Source organism: Protomyctophum parallelum, assembly GCF_964188405.1.
Source record: "Protomyctophum parallelum genome assembly, chromosome: 3".
In the NCBI taxonomy this organism is placed as follows: domain Eukaryota; kingdom Metazoa; phylum Chordata; class Actinopteri; order Myctophiformes; family Myctophidae; genus Protomyctophum; species Protomyctophum parallelum.
In genome coordinates, this window is record NC_139698.1 from 28768280 (window position 1) to 28788720 (window position 20441).

Genomic DNA, 20441 nt, shown 5'->3' on the forward strand with positions numbered 1-20441 from the left:
CACCTCAAACATATCCCTCCCTCCCAAATGTTAGTCATTTAGTTGTGAGCGGAGCTGGTGACAGGTCATAATGCACAATGTGTTCCAACTGCAGGTCATGACATTTTGTCACTGCTGAAGATCATGTCTGGTTTTCTATATGTCATCAGGAGGACCCAGACGGAAGGTTGATATCATCACCATCACGATGAAAGGAGGTCTGATTTTGCAACTTCTGCTCATTTCAGGTTTGTATAAAAACATTGCTTTCCCCCATGTTTTGTGTATATGAAGTTAAGCCCTCTGAGTGTTGGAATCGTGTGTGTGCTCTCTTTTACATGGACATGAATGTGAGGGCCTGAGATGAAAGTGAAATTTGAGAAATGGGCATTGTCTTATGGTGAAAAAGTATTTTATAGAGAAACATTTGGGCAAAACAATATTCAGATTAGGATATATTTTACCGTACAAATGTGGTAGATTTTGGCCTCTGGGGCACATTATTACCAGAATGTAGATCGGTTCAGTTTTTAATAATAGCCTATAAGTTTAGTGTATCAGAAAAAGCTCCCTCGCATGCCGTATTCGAATGCAAAATATCAGAGATTCTTTTTTGGGAAACACAATTGTTTGGCCAATCTTGAAGGTTGTGTTTATGAATAAAGTATCCCTGATGTATTTTTTCTTTTTTTACTTTGTTTACTTATTTTCTTTCAATTACACCCCCCATGAAGCCTTAAATCCATGGACATTTTTGTTTTTGTCGCAATCCTAAAACAATAATTTGATGACAACTGAGTATTTTATTGACCGATGACCCGGTCATCAATGTATTGGCTCAGGAATGCAACAAAAACCTTGTTCAAAGGCTTCATGGAGTGTGTGATTGACTTGCATGACTTAAGTAAAATGTGACAGAAGCTTAAATTCATATTTAGAAAATGTTTCAGATGTAAAACAATTCTGAGATGATGGAATGATGATGGATGATGATGGTCATGGAAGGGGAACCTTCTAAAAGCTTCATGGGCAAAGATGATCAACTTCAAAATCTAAAAAAATAGGTCATAAACTCATAATGACCTCTCAGTCATGCGAGTATTAATGCTTATTAGTACACGTCTAATCCCTTCTCAACTCTTTTAAACTGCAAAAGTAAAGTAAAGTTAATGGATTGATTGAAATGCTATATTTTGAACATCTCATCTACCCTTCATCTACCGAAGTGGTTCCCAAACAGCTCCAGACCCAAACTAGTGAAAATGGACAAGCTCACAATGAATGCGGTCCCTATTTGCTTTTATTACTATGTGGTGGCTCTTCTAGTCTACTTAACCCATTTTGACCTGGGAACGATTCTATAAATGTCTTCTAAATCTTGACAGTTTTCTGAAAAAGCTATGTTTCTGTGTCAGTCGTTCTTCGATTTTTCAAAAAGTGGCACGCTACGAGCTTGTAGATCTGCTATTTTTCAATAGCTAAAGCATAACATAATGCTAACACCAAAAGAGAGTATGGAAAACGTATTTACCAATTTCCTTTGAACCTGAATTATTTAATTATATAAAGATATATGAATGGTTTGGATGAAATATTCTATTAACAATGTACTACATTAGCAGCAGCATCCTGCACTACATAAGTGTTCTACCTGTGCTCTCTTCACAGAGTTGTTCGGTTACACATCCACCTGCCCGCCATATTACTACAGCGACTCCAAGAAGAACTATGTGGATGCAAAGCAGTTCTGCAGGACGCAATTCCAGGACGTGGTTACAGTCTACAACAAGGCAGAGATGGATTATTTGATATCATCAAACGTGGGTAGCATTACCAGAGCCTCAATAGGACTGGAGATTGGAGCGCGGACGTGGCACTGGGCTCTGCCCGGTCAGATGCTAGACTTTTTGAACTGGAGGCCAGGAGAACCACAGAATAATGAAGGCGAGGACACCTGCGGGGCCATGGATCATCGTGGATACTGGTTCGACAGTGACTGCAACACACGAAGAAGTTTTGTTTGTGATGGTGAGTGAAATCATGCTAAGGGCTTTTAGTGCTGCAACTGTTTATCTTATTAGCGATCCTTTTTTTGTCTCCACCAGGCCGAAGGCATGGGGAGAGAGTATGTTTTGCCCTCCGTACGTGTGTGTGTGTGTGTCCGTCCGTCTGTCCATCCGTCCGTTAACAGCTAATCTCCGGCACCGCACCCGGTCGATGCCAAACTTTGCACACACACTCCCTGGATGCCAACGATGAACCTCTGCCCCAAATTTTCCAGAACGGCCTGTTATAGCGCCACCATGAGGCAGTTTTTCACCATTTTTACCTATAACTGCACCAATCTGCATAAAACGTTTCATGCACACTCCCTAGAGGCCAAAGACAAACCTTTGACATGCATATTTCACATCTGCCTTTTAGAGCACCACCAGGAGGCCAACTTTTGTAAAACACATTTTTGGATATTGCTCCTCCAGATTTTGTCCAAAATCGTTACACAGTATCTCCATAGTCATGTGCTCAAAACGGATCTGTCCGATATTTCATATTCCATCCTAATTGGTTAACATTGGCTTTAAAACTTTGCAGGATTGGACCATTTTTAACAAAAAGCCTCAAATCGCAAAACGCAGCATGCAATTTGACATGAAATCTTTCACACACTTTCCTACTAGGCTGAGGAATATAGCCCACCCATTTCACATTGGCCTGTTATAGCGCCACCAACAGGTAGATTTTAGCAAAGGCATTTCTGGAACAAAATGCCTCAAGTCATCCAATTGCCATCAAAAGCGTAAGAACAAATAGCACCCTTTTATAGCCTATTATAGCGCCACCAGGAGGAAACAACCTGACCTGGGCTGGTTTGCAGTGCACTCCGGTGTGTGTGTGTGTGTGTGTGTGTGTGTGTGTGTGTGTGTGTGTGTGTGTGATCAACACAGATCTACAGCATTTCCCATATTTCATCCTGATTGGCAAAGATTGTAACAAACAAAAAACATGTTTATATTACTCCTAAACATTCATATCCTCCTGGTGACCTGATGGCTTAGTGAAGTTGGTTCCAGGCTGGTAATGGGCACACACGCCCGCTCTCACACACGCCCGCTCACACACACACACACACACACACACACACACCCACACACACACACACACACACACACACACACACACACACACACACACACACACACACACACACACTTTTTTAGTGGTGCAACCACTCCCTTACGGAGATATGTGTGTGGCTGGCTGGTTCTGAGCACTATGTGTGTGGCTGCCTGGCTGGCTGGCTGTCTGGGTCTGAGCACGAAAACAGCATGGTTGTTTTTCACCATCTGTTCTCAACCGGGTTCTCAACCTGTGGCCGCGACCCCCTCTGGGGGTCGCCAAATTATTTTGGGGGGGTCCCCAAATTATTTTTATTTTGTTTTTGCATGGAAATGGAAATTAAGAGTTTACAGTACGAGATGCATACATAAACTTTCCTTAATGATTATATCTGGTTTCAGCATTCATTTATGATGTATTGTCTCTATTATTAACCCATTCTGACCTGAGATCAGATTCTAAAAATGTCTTCTACATCCTGACAGTTTTCTGAAAAAGCTATGTTTCTATGTCAGTCGTCAGTCATTTTTCAAAAATAGCAGACCTACAAGCTTGTATCTATTTTTCAATAGATAAAGCATAGCATAATGCCAACACCAAAAGGGGTTCCCGCCCAAAATGGGTTAAGGTTATATTAGCGGTCAATTTGTACTGGTGGTGGGGAGGGGGGCGGGGCGGGGGCCGCGAGACATGGCCAAAGCATTTCCGGGGGTCCCCAGCCAAAAACATTGAGAACCGGCCGGCACCCTGGGTGCGTTCCTGTGGGTCTGGAACTTCCGCCCCCCCCCCCCCCCCCCCCCCCCTGACTAATGAAAGCTCCTGAAAACTGGACGACCTAGTCTAGCCCTAATCATACTGATGGCCTATAGCTTGATTGGCTGCCTCGTCTGCCGGCATCCATGCACACATGCCATTTCACGATTACGTGAAACAGCATTGCTGCATCTGCAGTAGGCTTCTACCAAAACAAACACATTGTACTTTTGTGTCGTACATGGAAAGAGACAGAAAAAGACCATGAATATAAGACAGTTCCCCTGTGCTGCTGTGCACAGCGGAGATCATTCACAACTATCTCCAGAGTCATGCAGTCTCGCAATGAAGGAGAGACAATCTCATCTCTCACTATTCCACAATGCCATTCTAGCCTTAAAACCTACATTTATATGTTATTCAATATATTTCTTTAGCGCAAAATAAAAATATATATAGGCAATTTCGAAACCAAGCCCTGTTTCAAAAATGGTTACCGTATGTGCTATGTTTTTGTATTTTCTGTGAATCAACTATAGTCTAAAGTTTAACCCATTGATTCTCAGCCATTTTAATTTCAAGGACCCCCAAATTAAACTGATATAAATGAGCCTAGGCCAGGGGTGTCGAACTCAACTTGGGGCGAGGGCCGCATTGGTCAAAAGGTCACTTGATGGGGGCCACAACCAGTTGCGCAAGCACGCACGCTCGATGTCTCAGTCAGTCACTGCTATAATCTATCTATCTATCTGTCTATGTATGCTCAGACCCAGCCAGCCAGCCACACACACACACACACACACACACACACACACATAGTGCTCAGACCCAGCCAGCCACACACATAGCTCCGTAAGGAGCACCACTCAAAAAATCTTCAAAAAACTGAAGAGGCTACTGGAGATTGGAGAACCTGATTTGGACATGATCTGATGCAGGACAATGTCACTATGACAGAAAGAGAAGATGGGTCTGGCCACATTCATTCACCCCGTAATCTCAGTGGAAATTGGGGAATATGTTGACAATAGTCCACAGCTCTGCCGATTAATAATCGATTCATTGAACCCACACCCCATATTAATCAATATCAGATACAACTTTTATATTTTATATAAAATATTTTATATTATGCATCCATGCACACATGCCATTTCACGATTACGTGAAACAGCATTGCTGCATCTGCAGTAGGCTTCTACCAAAACAAACACATTGTACTTTTGTGTCGTACATGGAAAGAGACAGAAAAAGACCATGAATATAAGACAGTTCCCCTGTGCTGCTGTGCACAGCGGAGATCATTCACAACTATCTCCAGAGTCATGCAGTCTCGCAATGAAGGAGAGACAATCTCATCTCTCACTATTCCACAATGCCATTCTAGCCTTAAAACCTACATTTATATGTTATTCAATATATTTCTTTAGCGCAAAATAAAAATATATATAGGCAATTTCGAAACCAAGCCCTGTTTCAAAAATGGTTACCGTATGTGCTATGTTTTTGTATTTTCTGTGAATCAACTATAGTCTAAAGTTTAACCCATTGATTCTCAGCCATTTTAATTTCAAGGACCCCCAAATTAAACTGATATAAATGAGCCTAGGCCAGGGGTGTCGAACTCAACTTGGGGCGAGGGCCGCATTGGTCAAAAGGTCACTTGATGGGGGCCACAACCAGTTGCGCACGCACGCACGCTCGATGTCTCAGTCAGTCACTGCTATAATCTATCTATCTATCTGTCTATGTATGCTCAGACCCAGCCAGCCAGCCACACACACACACACACACACACACACACACACACACACACACACACACACACACACACACACACATAGTGCTCAGACCCAGCCAGCCACACACATAGCTCCGTAAGGAGCACCACTCAAAAAATCTTCAAAAAACTGAAGAGGCTACTGGAGATTGGAGAACCTGATTTGGACATGATCTGATGCAGGACAATGTCACTATGACAGAAAGAGAAGATGGGTCTGGCCACATTCATTCACCCCGTAATCTCAGTGGAAATTGGGGAATATGTTGACAATAGTCCACAGCTCTGCCGATTAATAATCGATTCATTGAACCCACACCCCATATTAATCAATATCAGATACAACTTTTATATTTTATATAAAATATTTTATATTATGCACATGCCATGGTCACATAACCATTATATGTTGAGTGCATGCTTTGATGGTTACAGTTTTATAATCAGTTTTGATGAGCAAACCTTTGTGGAGATCTTCTCAGTTCTCATTGTATGCTAGTTACTGCCATTCAGGATGGAAAATGAAATCCATTTGGATTTGGGGAGAAGTAGTTTCATAAGGGGCTGGTATGAAGTACTTGATATAAAGAGAACATGTTCAGTTCACTAGTCTACACTCTACTCTACACCTGCCTTCATTTCATCTGATTGTCTGTCTGGCAGGCACTTAACAAGCGATCGTTAACTGTGTCTGTTAGGGGCAGAGAAGAGTGGCTTTGCTCAACTGGATTTATACTTATATTCTCCACTCTGATGAAGGTACATGTTCGATATATCATGCAGCCTTACTTATTAGCCTATATTTTAGCTTTTCATGCGGCCCGCGGATCACCAGTTTGACACCCCTGGCCTAGGCCATTTCATTATGATTTTCATCTGCGGACTGGGACCCCAGTCTACATGGCCAAAAGCCAGTGTTCATTTAACTCTGAGTGTAAACATACATGTTACTAAAATAAAAATATGGGCGAAAACAAAGTCAAGGGACAACAGACACAGTGCCTTTCACCTGACACATTATGACTATGTCATAATTTCTTGTTTATTTGGGGAAAAAAAGGTGGACAGATATATATATATATATATATTAAAAAAAAAGCTGAAACATACATTTTGTAACCATGATCAGTTATTGGCCGTCATTAAAGCTTGTTTTTATTGAAAAATTAATCTGGGAAAATAATCAGAGATAAAAGCATTTTAAACGTTTTAAACAAATGATGTGGACAGTGTCCGCCATCTTGTTTCTGGTTAATTTCCTGTTTTATCAATCGCCTAGCAACCGAGCATCATTCAGACGGTAGCGACGAGCGTGATGTAACTTAATCAATAAAAACACAAAATCTTGCAGTCTTTCTCGTCTTTGGCACTCTGAGCCTTGGAAGAAAAAGCCATCTTATGCATCTTATCCTACTATTTAGTGTAATGAATCTCTGCACCTACAGGTGGCGACACTGCACATGCGTTCTACCCAGAGCCGAAGACGTGGCGAGCAGCGCAGACTTACTGCAGGAACATGTCAAGCGACCTAGTGAGCATCCAGTCATCATGGGAGAACCAGGATGTGAAGCAGGCTTCGCTCAACAACACTGTGTGGATCGGCCTCTTCAGAGACCCCTGGGTTTGGTCGGATGGGAGCAATTCCTCGTTTCGTTTCTGGAGGCCAGGCCAGCCTAACTACTTTAGAGGCTTGCAGGACTGTGTCGTTGCTATATTCAGTGCCAGGGGAGAGTGGAATGACGTGAAATGCTCTAGAGAAGTGAGATTTATTTGCCAAGGCGGTGAGTCATTATCGTTTTTAGTGCGCACCAATAATTTGTGTTGTGTATCATAAGTGTGTGTATATATAAATATATATATATATATATATATATATATATATATATATATATATATATATATATATATATATATATATATATATATATATATATATATATATATATATAATATAGTATTGTGAAGCATTTGCCTTTCTCTCAATCTGAATGTTATTTATCTTTACAGCAATGAAAAATGCTACAGCGACGACAGTGGTGGCAACGATGACAACAACGACGACAGCAACAACAACTGCACACCAACAATCAATCATTGCAACACTTGAACCAACTACAGTTTTTAATACACCCCAAATATCACACATTACAACACATCAACCATCCACTGTAGTTAATACACCCCAACAAACAAAGAATACAATGCACCAACCAACCACTGTAGTTAATACACCCTCACAGAAATTTAACATTACCACACTTGAAGCAACCAATTTAGGTAATACAACCTCCCAACAATCACAAATCACAGCACATTACCCAACCACTGCAGTTAATACGCCCTCACAGCAATTTAACATTACTACAGTTGAACCAACCGCTGTAGTTACACCCTCCAAACAATCAAACATGACTACACATCAACCAACTCCTGCTGTTACCGCAACCCAACAATCAAACATCACAACACCCTCCCAGCAGTCAAACATCAGTACAATTGAAACAACCACCGTAGTTAATACACCCTCCCAGCAATCACACATTACTACACTTAAGGCAACCAGTTTAGTTACTACACCCCAACAATCAAATATTACAACACATCAACCATCCACTCTAATTATTACACCCTCCGAACAATCAAACATTACTACACTCGAACCAACAACTGTAGGTAATACACCCTCAATCATTACTGCAAAAGGACAGACCACTTTAGTTACTAGCCAACAATCAAACATTACAACATTTGAACCAAACATTGCACTCAATACACTCAAACAATCAACCATGACAATGCATCAATCCTCCAGTTTAGTTGATACACCTTCCCAACAATCAAATATGAAAACACATCAACCATCAACTGTAGATAATACACCCAACAAACAATCAAACATTACTACACGTGAACCAACCCCTGTAGCCAATACAAACTCCCAGCAATCAATTACTACAAAAGAACCAATCACTGTAGTTACTACACATTCCCAACTATCAAACACTACGGCTGTTGTTATTAAAACCTCCCAACACTCAAACATTACTACGAAAGAACCAATCACTGTAGTTACTAGAATCCCACAATCAAACATTACAACACTTGAAAAAACAACTGTAGTCAATACACCCTCCGGACAATCAAACATTACTACACTTGAACCAACCACTGCACTCAATACACTCCAACAATCCAACATTACATTGCATCAATCATCCACTTTAGTTACACCCTCCCAACAATCACAAATTCCAACATTTAAACCAACCACTGGAGTTAATACACCCTCGCAACAGTCAAACAATACTACACTCACACCAACCACCGTAGTTAGTACAACCTCCCAGCAATCAGACATTACAACACTAGACTCAACTACAATAGTTACATCCTCCCAGCAGTCAACCATTACATTTGAACCAACCACTAATACAACACAACAGTCAAACATTACTACACTCACACCAACCACTGTAGTTAGTACAACCTCCCAGCAATCAGACATTACATCACTTGATCAAACCACTGTAGTTAGTAACCCCTCCCAGCAATCAAACATTACAACACATCAACCAACCACTGAAGTTACACAACAACAATCAAACACTACAACACAATTTACCATAGTCTCAGAACAATCACATTTTACAACACTTGAACCAACCACATTAATTAATAGACCCTCTCAGCAATCTAACATTACTACACTTGACCCAACCACAGTAGTTTCACAACAATCAACCATTACTACTCTTGCACCAACCACTGTAGTTAGTACAACCTCACAGCAATCAGACATTACAACATTAGAACATACCACTGTAGTTAAAAAACACTCAGAACTATTCAACATCACCACACTTAAACCAACTACTGTAGCTAAAACCAACGACCAACAATCAACCATCACAACATTTGAACCAACTACTGTAGTTAATACAAAAGAAGTAACTACTGTAGTTAATACACCCTCACAACAATCACACATTACTGCTGTAGTTACTAATACTACACCATCCCAACAATCTAATATGACTACACTTGAACCAACCGTGTTAGTTAATACACCCTCCCAGCAATCACAAATTACAATTGACCCAGCTGCTGTAGTTACTAATAATACACCCTCCCAACAATCACACATTCCAACACTTAAACTAACGACTGTAGTTAGTACAATCTCCCAGCAATCAGACATTACAACACTAGACCCAACCACAACAGTTACATCCTCCCAGCAATCACACATTACAACACATCAACCAACCACGCTAGTTACACCCTTCCAGCAGTCAACCATTGCATTTGAACCAACCACTAATACAACACAACAATCAAACATTACAACACTCAAACCAACCACTGTAGTTAATACACCCTCCAAACAACCAAACATTACAACACTTAAACCAACCAATGTCGTTAATACACCCTCCCAGCCACCAAACATTACACCACTTAAACCAACCACTGTAGTTAGTACAACCTCGCAGCAATCAGACATTACAACATTAGAACATACCACTGTAGTTAAAAAAACCTCCGAACTATTCAACGTCACAACACTTAAACCAGCTACTGTAGCTAAAACCAACGACCAACAATCAACCATTACCACATTTGAACAAACCACTGTAGTTATTACAAAAGAAGAAACTACTGTAGTTAATACACCCTCACAACAATCACACATTACTGCTGTAGTTACTAATACTACACCCTCCCAAAAATCGAATACGACTACACTTGAACCAACCGTGTTAGTTAATACGCCCTCCCAGCAATCACAAATTACAGTTGACCCAGCTACTATAATTAATACATCCCAACAATCAAACATTACTACAAAAGAACCAAATGCTGTAGTTACTAATAATACACCCTCCCAACAATCACACATTCCAACACTAAAAGCAACCACTGTAGTTAATACACCCTCGCAACAGTCAAACAATACTACACTCACACCAACCACCGTAGTTAGTACAACCTCCCAGCAATCAGACATTACAACACTAGACCCAACAACAACAGTTACATCCTCCCATCAATCACACATTACAACACATCAACCAACCATGCTAGTTACACCCTCCCAGCAGTCAACCATTACATTTGAACCAACCACTATAATTACAACACAACAATCAAACATTACAACACTTAAACCAACCACTGTGGTTAATACACCCTCCCAACAACCAAACATTACACCACTCAAACCAACCAATGTAGTTAATACACCCTCCCAGCCACCAAACATTACAACACTCAAACCAACCACTGTAGTTATTACACCTTCCCAGCAATCAGACATTACATCACTTGAACAAACCACTGTAGTTAGTAATCCCTCCCAGCAAACAGACATCACTACACTTGATCCAAACACAGAGGTTACACCCTCCCAGCAATCAAACATTACAATATTTGAAACAGCTGCTGTAGTTAATACAACCACCAACCAATCAAACATTACAACATATCAACCAACCACTGAAGTTACACAACAACAATCAAACACTACTACACAAATTACAGTAGTCTCAGAACAACCACATTTTACAACAGTTGAACCAACCACATTAGTTAATACACCCCCTCAGCAATCAAATATTACTACACTTGACCCAACCACAGTAGTTTCACAACAAACTACACATAAACCAACCACTGTAGTTACACAACAATCAAACATTACTACTCTTGAACCAACCACCGTAGTTAGTACAACCTCCCAGCAATCAGACATTACAACACTAGACCCAACCACAACAGTTACATCCTCCCAGCAATCACACATTACAACACATCAACCAACCATGCTAGTTACACCCTCCCAGCAGTCAACCATTACATTTGAACCAACCACTAATACAACACAACAATCAAACATTACAACACTTAAACCAACCACTGTGGTTAATACACCCTCCCAACAATCAAACATTACACCACTCAAACCAACCAATGTAGTTAATACACCCTCCCAGCCACCAAACATTACAACACTCAAACCAACCACTGTAGTTATTACACCTTCCCAGCACTCAGACATTAGGCCTACATCTCTTGCACCAACCACTGCAGTTAGTACAACCTCACAGCAATCAGACATTACAACATTAGAACATACCACTGTAGTTAAAAAACCCTCAGAACTGTTTAACGTCACAACAGCTACTGCAGCTAAAACCAACGACCAACAATCAACCATTACAGCATTTGAACCAAACACTGTAGTTAATACAAAAGAAGAAACTACTATAGGTAATACACCCTCACAACAATCACATATTACTGTTGTTATTAATGCTGCTGTTACTAATACTACACCCTCCCAAAAATCTAATACGACTACACTTGAACCAACAGTGTTAGTTAATACACCCTCCCAGCAATCACAAATTACAATTGACCCAGCTACTATAGTTAATACATCCCAACAATCAAGCATTACTACAAAAGAACCAAATGCTGTAGTTACTAATGATACACCCTTCCAACAATCACACATTCCAACACTTAAACCAACCACTGTAGTTAATACACCCTCGCAACAGTCAAACAATACTACACTCACACCAGCCACCGTAGTTAGTACAACCTCCCAGCAATCAGATATTACAACACTAGACCCAACCACAACAGTGACATCCTCCCAACAATCACACATTACAACACATCAACCAACCATGCTAGTTACACCCTCCCAGCAGTCAACCATTACATTTGAACCAACCACTATAATTACAACACAACAATCAAACATTACAACACTTAAACCAACCACTGTAGTTAATACACCCTCCAAACAACAAAACATTACCAATGTCATTAATACACCCCCCCAGCCACCAAACATTACACCACTTAAACCAACCATTGTGGTTAGTACACCTTCCCAGCAATCAGACATTACATCACTTGAACAAACTTCTGTAGTTAGTAACCCCTCCCAGCAACCAGACACCACTACAATTGACCCAACCACAGAAGTTACACCCTCCCAGCAATCAAACATTACTACTCTTGCACCAACCACTGTAGTTAGTACAACCTCACAGCAATCAGACTTTACAACATTAGAACATACCACTGTAGTTAAAAAACCCTCCGAACTATTCAACATCACAACACGTAAACCAGCTACTGTAGCTAAAACCGACGACCAGCAATCAACCATTACACCATTTGAACCAACCACTGTAGTTATTACAAAAGAAGAAACTACTGTAGTTAATACATCCTCACAACAATCACACATTACTGCTGTAGTTACTAATACTACACCCTCCCAAAAATCTAATACGACTACACTTGAACCAACCGTGTTAGTTAATACACCCTCCCAGCAATCACAAATTACAATTGACCCAGCTACTATAGTTAATACATCCCAAAAATCAAACATTACTACAAAAGAACCAAATGCTGTAGTTACTAATAATACACCCTCCCAACAATCACACATTCCAACACTTAAACCAACCACTGTAGGTAATACACCCTCGCAACAGTCAAACAATACTACACTCACACCAACCACCGTAGTTAGTACAACCTCCCAGCATTCAGACATTACAAAACTAGACCCAACCACAACAGTTACATCCTCCCAGCAATCACACATTACAACACATCAACCAACCACGCTAGTTACACCCTCTCAGCAGTCAACCATTACATTTGAACCCAACACTAAAACAACACAACAATCAAACATTACAACACTTAAACCAACCACTGTAGTTAATACACCCTCCAAACAACCAAACATTACAACACTTAAACCAACCAATGTCGTTAATACACCTTCCCAGCCACCAAACATTACACCACTTAAACCAACCATTGTGGTTAGTACACCTTCCCAGCAATCAGACATTACATCACTTGAACAAACTACTGTAGTTAGTAACCCCTCCCAGCAACCAGACACCACTATACTTGACCCAACCACAGAAGTTACACCCTCCCAGCAATCGAAAAGTACTACTCTTCCACCAACCACTGTAGTTAGTACAACCTCACAGCAATCAGACATTACAACATTAGAACATACCACTGTAGTTAAAAAACCCTCCGAACTTTTCAACATCACAACACTTAAACCAGCTACTGTAGCTAAAACCAACGTCCAGCAATCAACCATTACAACATTTGAACCAACCACTGTAGTTATTACAAAAGAAGAAACTACTTTAGTTAATACACCCTCACAACAATCACACATTATTGCTGTAGTTACTAATACTACACCCTCCCAAAAATCTAATACGACTACACTTGAACCAACCGTATTAGTTAATACACCCTCCCAGCAATCACAAATTACAATTGACCCAACTACTATAGTTAATACATCCCAACAATCAAACATTACTACAAAAGAACCAAATGCTGTAGTTACTAATAATACACCCTCCCAACAATCACACATTCCAACACTTAAACCAACCACTGTAGGTAATACACCCTCGCAACAGTCAAACAATACTACACTCACACCAACCACCGTAGTTAGTACAACCTCCCAGCATTCAGACATTACAACACTAGACCCAACCACAACAGTTACATCCTCCCAGCAATCACACATTAAAACACATCAACCAACCACACTAGTTACACCCTCTCAGCAGTCAACCATTACATTTGAACCGACCACTAATACAACACAACAATCAAACATTACAACACTTAAACCAACCACTGTAGTTAATACACCCTCCAAACAACCAAACATTACAACACTTAAACCAACCAATGTCGTTAATACACCTTCCCAGCAATCAGACATTACATCACTTGAACAAACCACTGTAGTTAGTAACCCCTCCCAGCAATCAGACATCACTACACTTGACCCAACCACAGAAGTTACACCCTCCCAGCAATCAAACATTACAATATTTGAAACAGCTGCTGTAGTTAATACAACCACCGACCAATCAAACATTAGAACATATCAACCAACCACTGAAGTTACACAACAACAATCAAACACTACTACACAAATCACCATAGTCTCAGAACAATCACATTTTACAACACTTGAACCAACCACATTAGTTAATACACCCCCTCAGCAATCTAACATTACTACACTTGACCCAACCACAGTAGTTTCACAACAAACTACACATAAACCAACCACTGTAGTTACACAACAATCAAACATTACTACTCTTGCACCAACCACTGTAGTTAGTACAACCTCACAGAAATCAGACATTACAACATTAGAACATACCACTGTAGTTAAAAAACCCTCAGAACTATTCAACATCACAACACGTAAACCAGCTACTGTAGCTAAAACCGACGACCAGCAATCAACCATTTCACCATTTGAACCAACCACTGTAGTTATTACAAAAGAAGAAACTACTGTAGTTAATACATCCTCACAACAATCACACATTACTGCTGTAGTTACTAATACTACACCCTCCCAAAAATCTAATACGACTACACTTGAACCAACCGTGTTAGTTAATACACCCTCCCAGCAATCACAAATTACAATTGACCCAGCTACTATAGTTAATACATCCCAAAAATCAAACATTACTACAAAAGAACCAAATGCTGTAGTTACTAATAATACACCCTCCCAACAATCACACATTCCAACACTTAAACCAACCACTGTAGGTAATACACCCTCGCAACAGTCAAACAATACTACACTCACACCAACCACCGTAGTTAATACAACCTCCCAGCATTCAGACATTACAACACTAGACCCAACCACAACAGTTACATCCTCCCAGCAATCACACATTACAACACATCAACCAACCACGCTAGTTAATACACCCTCCAAACAACCAAACATTACAACACTTGAACAAACCACTGTAGTTAGTAACCCCTCCCAGCAATCAGACATCACTACACTTGACCCAACCACAGAAGTTACACCCTCCCAGCAATCAAACATTACTACTCTTGCACCAACCAATGTAGTTAGTACAACCTCCAAACAACCAAACATTACAACACTTAAACCAACCACTGTGGTTAATACAACCTCCCAACAACCAAACATTACACCACTCAAACCAACCACTGTAGTTATTACACCTTCCCAGCAATCAGACATTACATCACTTGAACCAACCACTGTAGTTAGTAATCCCTCCCAGCAAACAGACATCACTACACTTGACCCAACCACAGAAGTTACACCCTCCCAACAATCAAACATTACAATATTTGCTGTAGTTAATACAACCACCGACCAATCAAACCTTAGAACATATCCAACCACTGAAGTTACACAACAATCATACACTACTACACAAATTACCATAGTCTCAGAACAATCACATCTTACAACACTTGAACCAAACACATTAGTTAATACACCCCCTCAGCAATCTAACATTACTTCACTTGACCCAACCACAGTAGTTTCACAACAATCAAACATTACTACTATTGCAGCAACCACTGTAGTTACACAACAATCAAACATTACTACTATTGCACCAACCACTGTAGTTAGTACAACCTCACAGAAATCAGACATTACAACATTAGAACATACCACTGTAGTTAAAAAACCCTCCAAACTATTCAACGTCACAACAGCTACTGTAGCTAAAACCAACGACCAACAATCAACCATTACAGCATTTGAACCAACCACTGTAGTTAATACAAAAGAAGAAACTACTATAGTTAATACACCCTCACAACAATCACATATTACTGCTGTTATTAATGCTGCTGTTACTAATACTACACCCTCCCAAAAATCTAATACGACTACACTTGAACCAACGGTGTTAGTTTATACACCCTCCCAGCAATCACAAATTACAATTGACCCAGCTACTGTAGTTAATACATCCCAACAATCAAACATTACAACATATCAACCAACCACTGTAGTTACACAACAACAATCAAATATTACAACACTTCAAATTACGGTAGATGGTCATAAACTCTCCGGACAATCAGAATCTACTACACTTGAACCAACCACTTTAGTTAATACACCCTCCCAGCAATCAGACATTAGGCCTACTACACTTGAGCCAACCACAGTAGTTTCTCCTTCTCAGCAATCAAACATTGCAACATTTGAAGAAATCACTAATCTACCCAAACAATCAAACATTACAACACATCAACCAAACACTCTAGTTAATACTGCACAACTATCAAATGTTACTAACATAAACACTGTAAATAGTCTGGGTCAAAATGTCACCCAATTTAAACCTACTACACTGGACACAGCACATAATGGTACATTTCACAGCTCAACCACCGAGCTTGGCAATGTAAACAGAGAGACTGAAACTGATAGTGAAATACCTCACCGTCCAGATGATATCCTTGCATCATCAGAGAAGACTACACCCTACAACACTGCACACTCCTCCACTGTTACCCCATCTGGAAACATCCAAGGTTGAAGTCACTTATCAAACCAAAATGCTAAAATGATTCTAAGTTCGACAATGTGGCTTCGGCTTAGGGTGGCTAAAGGTTAGGGTTAAAGTTAGGAATAATGTACCGTCGGAATAGAATAATGATTCTGACCCACGTTATGAGCAGTGGAATCAATTGGGGTCCAAGGGGATGATAATATCCACCCCTAGCTTAAACATTTAACCTCAAATTCTGTTTTTTTATGCACGTTTTTTCCTTTTTTCCCTTTTTTGTAGATTTATCTGATAACTGCATTATTCGATTTCAGTCCACCACGCGCCCCATCCATTTACAGTACATGTTCATGTGACCCACATTAGACACATTTTATTGCAACTATGAATTAATCATCACTTTCTAACTGGTGTGCCATTTTTGTGCATGTAACATTTTCTATTTGCTCATTTCTAGAAAAAAATAAATAGGCCTATCCGTCTACATTACAACATATACTGTAAAATAAATATGGATGACGGTAGACTGTTTTGAAACCGTCATCTTGAACCGTCATCCGAACTAACCGCCCGAAAAGAAACCAGAAACAATTGCTATTGGCTGCAACCATATAGCATGTCCTAAATGGTAAATATTTGTCCTAGAACCAGTAGCCATAGAAACATACCCTACTGTATCGTTATTCAAAAATAATAACAGGACCATTTACCAAACGCATATGATGGTAATTGAAAAAGCACTTTAAACTAGCGACAGAAAGCATAAAGTATTTGGGAGACAAAAATCAAATGTCACTTAAGTTCCTATATGGTTTTAATATACAAACTGGATGCTTGCCACCTGGTCTGCAAGCTTACAACGCGTCGCATCACAGCTTAATGGGTAACTTTTTTGCCCAACCTAGAGTCGTTATTCCTTTTCTGAAAATGACACATCGGGTTATCAGGTTATAGATTTACCATTATTTTTAGATTTGGTATTGAGGAAAAAAAGGCAGGGAGCCTAGTGTAGACCCTGGGGAGGACCCCATCAACTTGTCTGGGGTCATTTTAACGCCTACACATGCTTTTGTGTTTTTAAGTTGCTTGATTCAGTATTTATATTATTTTTTATCAGACACAGCCCCTTCCTATATATAAAACCACTGTAACTTATCCATTGTAATCACCCGTCCTTGGCATGGTGACTGATATTGTCCTAGGCTGTGTTTTTTCAATTTCCTTTTTCTTTTTTTTTTAATCATCACAAATAAATTAAAGAATTATACTAATACAATATACCCACTTATATTCAGAAATGTAGACCCTGGTGTTGAGTAGGACACCTACTGGTTCACAAGCGGTACTGCTTCCAAGTGTAATAATGAATAACAAATGTAATATCTCCCCTGGGAAAGCAGGGGAGATATTACATTTTCAGATGGCGGTCTGCAGCCAAATACATATTAACTAGTGGGTCCTTGAGATGAAAAAGTGTGAGAAGAACCACGGTTACATAATAAGTCCAAAACCGTTACTTTTCAAGATTCAAGTTCAAAAGAAGCAAAAGAAGCATATGCTAAATCACAATTCTTTTCAAAAGTAGCAGATCTATGAGCTTGTGGATCTGCTACTTTTGATGCCTTTGTGTGATGCTGTAGTTGTATGATCAAGTAGGGCGTTAATTCACGGAAAAACACAAAGTAAGAATATGGAGATTAAGAGGCTGACAGCATTATATAATGTATTACATGGACTAATGTTGCACTCTACCCATCTCCCCCTCCCCCCAGGGCCACTAGAGAACCTGATATTAATCCGGGAGAGCAGGTCGTGGATTGAAGCGGTGAGCTACTGCAGGGAGCACCACGTCGAGCTGGTCTCCGTGACCTCCACCGACCTCCAGCGCCACGTGGCCCGGAAGGCGTACGGCGCCACCACGCGCTACGTGTGGCTGGGCCTCCGCTACACCTGCAAGTTCAGGTTCTGGTTCTGGGTGGACGGGTACGACAGCGACTACTATGAGAACTGGGCCCCGGGGCACGGGCCGGACGGACAGCAGCAGCAGCACTGTGAGGTCACGCCTGGAGGTGCCATTCAGGCCACCGGAGGGCAGCAGTGGGTCGGCCAGGCTGAAACGGAGAACTACAACTTCATCTGCCTCACTAGACAACCCTCTGACTGATAAGAGCCACATGGACCCTATGGGTGTGTAAGTCTGTGCAAATGGAACCAAATGGACTCAAGGGGTCCATATTAAACGAGCACTCCCCAGTGTTGTTTAGGTGGAACTTTACAGTGTTGTGGTCCCAGAGATAGCTATAGACTCCTCCAAAGGCACGGCATGAAACTAAATCCATCAACTGGGGATCCGTGGCCGAATGTCCTCGAATTGAATAAGGATTGAGTCACCACTCAATCAGCTGGTCATGGTTGGAATCATGTCATCGTTTGTCATTCTGTGTGGAATGATTTTTTGAGTGGTGCAGCCACTGCAATGCACAGCAATGTGTGTCCCTATGTCTGTTTAGGGTCCATATGACTGTCTGTCTGTTTTGGGTTCCAACAGGTGACAAAGTGGCGCTGCTTCACACTGTGCACAGGTGCATGATGGGAGTTTTTAGCAGCCATTACGTCTCTCTTTCTCACACACGCACGCACCGCACACACACACACACACACACACACACACACACACACACACACACACACACACACACACACACAGTGTGTGTGTGTGTGTGTGTGTGTGTGCATGCGCGTGTGCATGCGCATGTGCGCGTGCATGTGCAGCTGGTAAAATATGACTGTGTCATTTTGGGCTTGTTTATTTTTTAGTTGTTGAGTATTCATGATGTTTTCCTTAACTGGTTAAGGAAAACAACCATAACCTTCTTTAAACTTTTGGTATTCGATAAATGCAGTGTTTTTTTACCTGTTTAACCAGGTTTAAAATTACTTCTTTAGAGATGTCTGTGTTTTCTTTTGTGTTTTTTGTTTGTTTACATCTTACAATCCTAACAGTAAAGTCTACGTCTAGATTTGCAGTTCTGAGACAATCTTAATTTGTGGTTGTATTGTTTGTGTTGCGATTGCTTTTTTGTATTATTTATGATCCTGATGTGATGTTTTTTGTTTTTTAAGTGTAACATTAAATAAATCAATATCATAAAAAGGTATAAAGAATACACAGTACATTTGTGTCAATTTATCAACCTGTAACCCACAGAGACTGTGCTAACAATCCTACAATAAATGTGCCACATCTCTGTGTGTGTGCGTGCGTGTGTGTGTGTCTTCAAATTCGACACACACGTTCCACACCCCCGCAGGGAGTGCAGTGCTCGGTCGGACCCACGGTTCTCCAGAACCACCACAAAAGTCTCTGGTCAGGCACTGCCAGTGGGCCTAATCAGCCTAAA

The 20441-nt window shown here is 40.6% G+C and overlaps 1 protein-coding gene across 1 annotated transcript in view; it reads left to right on the forward strand.

The window, feature by feature from the left end:
- Window positions 1-19204, forward strand: part of LOC310856636 (macrophage mannose receptor 1-like) — a gene marked incomplete at both ends in the record, with an annotated part of 29693 nt that extends 10489 nt beyond the window's left edge. The window contains 5 exons of the mRNA XM_083762107.1: window positions 150-227; window positions 1648-2007; window positions 7075-7410; window positions 7637-7906; window positions 18813-19204. Coding sequence (XP_083618233.1) covers window positions 150-227; window positions 1648-2007; window positions 7075-7410; window positions 7637-7906; window positions 18813-19204 — 1436 coding nt within the window. The remainder of the gene's footprint in view (window positions 1-149; window positions 228-1647; window positions 2008-7074; window positions 7411-7636; window positions 7907-18812) is intronic.
- Between the last annotated feature and the right edge of the window lie 1237 nt (window positions 19205-20441).